The sequence below is a fragment of the Oryctolagus cuniculus genome, chromosome 10, assembly GCF_051225735.1.
Source record: "Oryctolagus cuniculus isolate XC-2025 breed Fujian yellow rabbit chromosome 10, ASM5122573v1, whole genome shotgun sequence".
NCBI lineage: Eukaryota > Metazoa > Chordata > Mammalia > Lagomorpha > Leporidae > Oryctolagus > Oryctolagus cuniculus.
The window spans coordinates 114,754,629-114,757,836 of NC_142876.1; the positions used below are offsets into that span (position 1 = coordinate 114,754,629).

Here is a 3,208-nt window from a genome sequence, read left to right on the forward strand (position 1 = left end):
GTCATTTCTTTGATTAACTCTCTGAGAACAAAGGTCCACTGTTCAAAATGCTACTATGGAATTTCCATGGTAGAAAATTGGAAATATTCCAAGGTTTAGACCCAATTCCCACATGTTCTAGAATTCTTATATGCGAAACACCAATTTTGTTTAAACCCTTCTGCTTCTCCTTAGCAACACAGATGATAGATTACAACACTGTAATTTGCTGTGGATGCAATTCAGCCTGACATTCTGATTTTCAGATGATACAGATGTGAAACATGTTGGGCTTTTTAAATGCTATGAAATGCCACAAACTTCTATGATTGGAAGCAAATGTATGGGAACACTGCACAGGGGAGGCATACATAGTAGCTCATCACCAAGTTCTCCAGTATACACTCAACACTTGGGTCCCAGGCACCCCCTGGCATGTGGAAGACAGGAAGGCTCAGGCCCAGGTGCAGACCCTTCTAGAACCACCTTCTTGTTGCAGGCAGAGGAAGCGTCCCATCAAATCTCCATAGAAAGCAATCATCCATCTGCTTAGACTATGAACATAGTCACTGCGGTTTCCACAGCCCGGAACACAGAGAGAAGAAACCGTGGAACAGAGGGTGTTCAATGCCTGCTACTGTGGTGCTCATGGCCCCCTGCTCCTCTAGGCAGGGACGGAGCTGGAAAGTTAGGAGAGGACAGCACTCTGTCAAGGTGAGCTCATGAGGAAAACCTCACAGGGACAGCCATGGCTGAAGTTTCCACAGAGAACACTGTTCCCTAGGCACTGTGCTTGTTCAGACATTTACCTAACACCCTGCACACACAGCATCTCTAGTAAGTGACACACTCACTGTAGTTACAGATGAGATGACTTGGGCTCATGTGTTCAGTGAAACTTCAAGGTCACACATTTAGCAAAACTCAGATCAGACATTCAAATTCAGAATCTATACTAACCAACATTTGGTCTCTTGTGGATTAAGAGTGTTTATCTGGAAATAAACAAAAGTAACTATCATAGCAGTGAGATAAGACTAACTGGACCCATGGTTATACTATTGACACTTACTGTATACTAGGGATGATTTGTGCTTTCCTAAAGTGCTCTTTAGAAATCACCAAAAATTACAGCACTCTTACTGTGCTGCCAGAACTTTATCAGCATTTTGCAGATTCAAAGGGGAAAAACTCTTTGCCCTTTACTTTGTAAAAATAAATGTACGGTAAAACTCAGCAAACACCTTTCACATAATGGCAATTTTACTGTCCAGGTCCTGTGGGAGCCGAGCAGTAGGATGCAGGTTCCAAACATGACTGGCAGGTCTGCAGGTGGGAACAGTGATTTCCAGGAGAAGATGTGGGGGGCTGCAGTATTCCCAGGCTCATGAGTGAGTGGCTGTGGCTGAGAGTCATAAAGGTACTAATATTTGTGATAAGTAACTTCTAGTTCTTTTTCTTCATTCACTACATGTTTGTTTGTCCCCCAAATAGATGAGTGAAGACAATATACTGTCCAGTTTCATTGGTGTCAGAAATGCGTTTTTCTCTCAAGTCAGCATTGGGATTGTAGCCAACACCTTCCTTCTTCTCTTCCACATCCTCTGGTTCTTTCTCAAGCACAGGCCCAGGCCCACCGACCTGGCCATTGGGCACCTGGCCCTCATCCACCTGGGGATGCTGATCACTGTGGGGTTTATAGCTGCTGACATTTTTGAATCTCAGGAATTATGGGATGACATTACATGTAAGGCTGCCATCTACTCATACCAGGTGATGCGAGGTCTCTCTATGTGCAACACCTGCCTGCTGAGCATCCTCCAGGCCATCACCCTCAGCCCCAGGAGCTCCTGTCTGGCAAAGTTCAAGCACACATCCTCCCCTCACAGCATGTGTGGCTTTCTCCTCCTATGGGCTTTCAATCTGTCCATCAGTGCTCGTTTCTTAGTCACCGCTGTTGCTGCCACAAATCATTCATCCAACAATCTTATGTTTGTCACAAAATCCTGCTCTCTTAGGCCCCTGAGCTACTTACCCAAGCACACATTTACCATGTTGGGGATCTTGAGGGATGTCTCCCTTGTAGGGCTCATGGCCATCTCAAGTGGGTACATGGTGACTCTCCTGTGCAGGCACAAGAGGAGGTCCCAGCACCTTCACAGCACCAGCCTCTCTCCAAGAGCCTCCCCAGAGCACAGGGCCACTAGGACCATCCTGCTGCTCCTGTGTTTCTTTGTGCTCCTGTACTTGATGGACTGCATTGTTTACTCCTTCTCAGGAATGTTGCGCAAGAGTGACCCAGTTCGTCTGTGTGTCCAGATGTTGGTGGGCAACAGCTATGCCACCATTGGTCCTTTTGTGCTAATCAATAGTGAAAAACGAATGATCAAGTCTTTCAAATCCATATGGGATAAGCAGAGTAAGTGCTTGACTGCGTATTAATAATTAACATGGCTTTAGGTGAGCAAATGTTTTGATTGCAAAATGATTCACATTTATCTGTAGGATGTACTCTGTGGGTTCAATGAAATTTATGGAGTTAAGATTTTTCCTGTTAAGCTATTTACTTTGGTATACATTAATGTGTAAATAATAGGTTACTTAAATAGACAACAACTATTAGGCAAACCCAAGCCTCCATTTCAAAGCAGATGCAAACTAACTGGAGCTTGTGCAGAGTTATACACTTTAGGTGACTAAACACAGGTAAGTTTTGAGGATGGACTTGGGGTCTGAGGCCATGTAGGGAGAGAGCACAATAAAGGGGCTCCGGAAACTCCATGGAATGGGCTGTGGCCACTGAGTCCCAGTGTGGGTGCTTGTGGCCTTGAGAATGGACAGAGCACAAGTTAGGAAAGAATCAAGGGCACAGCTGTTCTCCCCTCTGCAGCTTGAGCGAAAGCATGCCTATCTCTAGTTAAGATCATGCATAAACACCGTGAGGTCCAGCACTTACTGATGTGCTTTAGATACATGAAAGAGCGCACTTGGGTTTTCATCATCACACACATTGGTTTCACCACTAGGGCCGGCACTGTGGTAGGGCAGGTTAAGCCACTACCAAGTTGCAATGTTGGCATCACATACAGCCACTGGTCCTCATCCCAACCCAGCTTCCCACTAATGTGTCTGGGAATGCATCAAAATAAGGTTAAATGGCCAGCACCACGGCTCACTAGGCTAATCCTCTGCCTGCAGTGCCGGCACACTGGGTTCTAGTCCTGGTCAG

At 45.7% G+C, this 3,208-nt stretch overlaps 1 protein-coding gene across 1 annotated transcript; it reads left to right on the top strand.

Annotated features, from left to right (window-relative positions):
• The first annotated feature begins 1,473 nt into the window (after nucleotides 1-1,473).
• On the top strand, nucleotides 1,474-2,421 carry ORYCUNV1R1666 (vomeronasal 1 receptor oryCunV1R1666). Its single transcript, NM_001167340.1, is given in 1 exon segment — nucleotides 1,474-2,421. A coding segment is annotated over 1 exon segment (948 nt).
• Nucleotides 2,422-3,208: the final 787 nt, after the last annotated feature.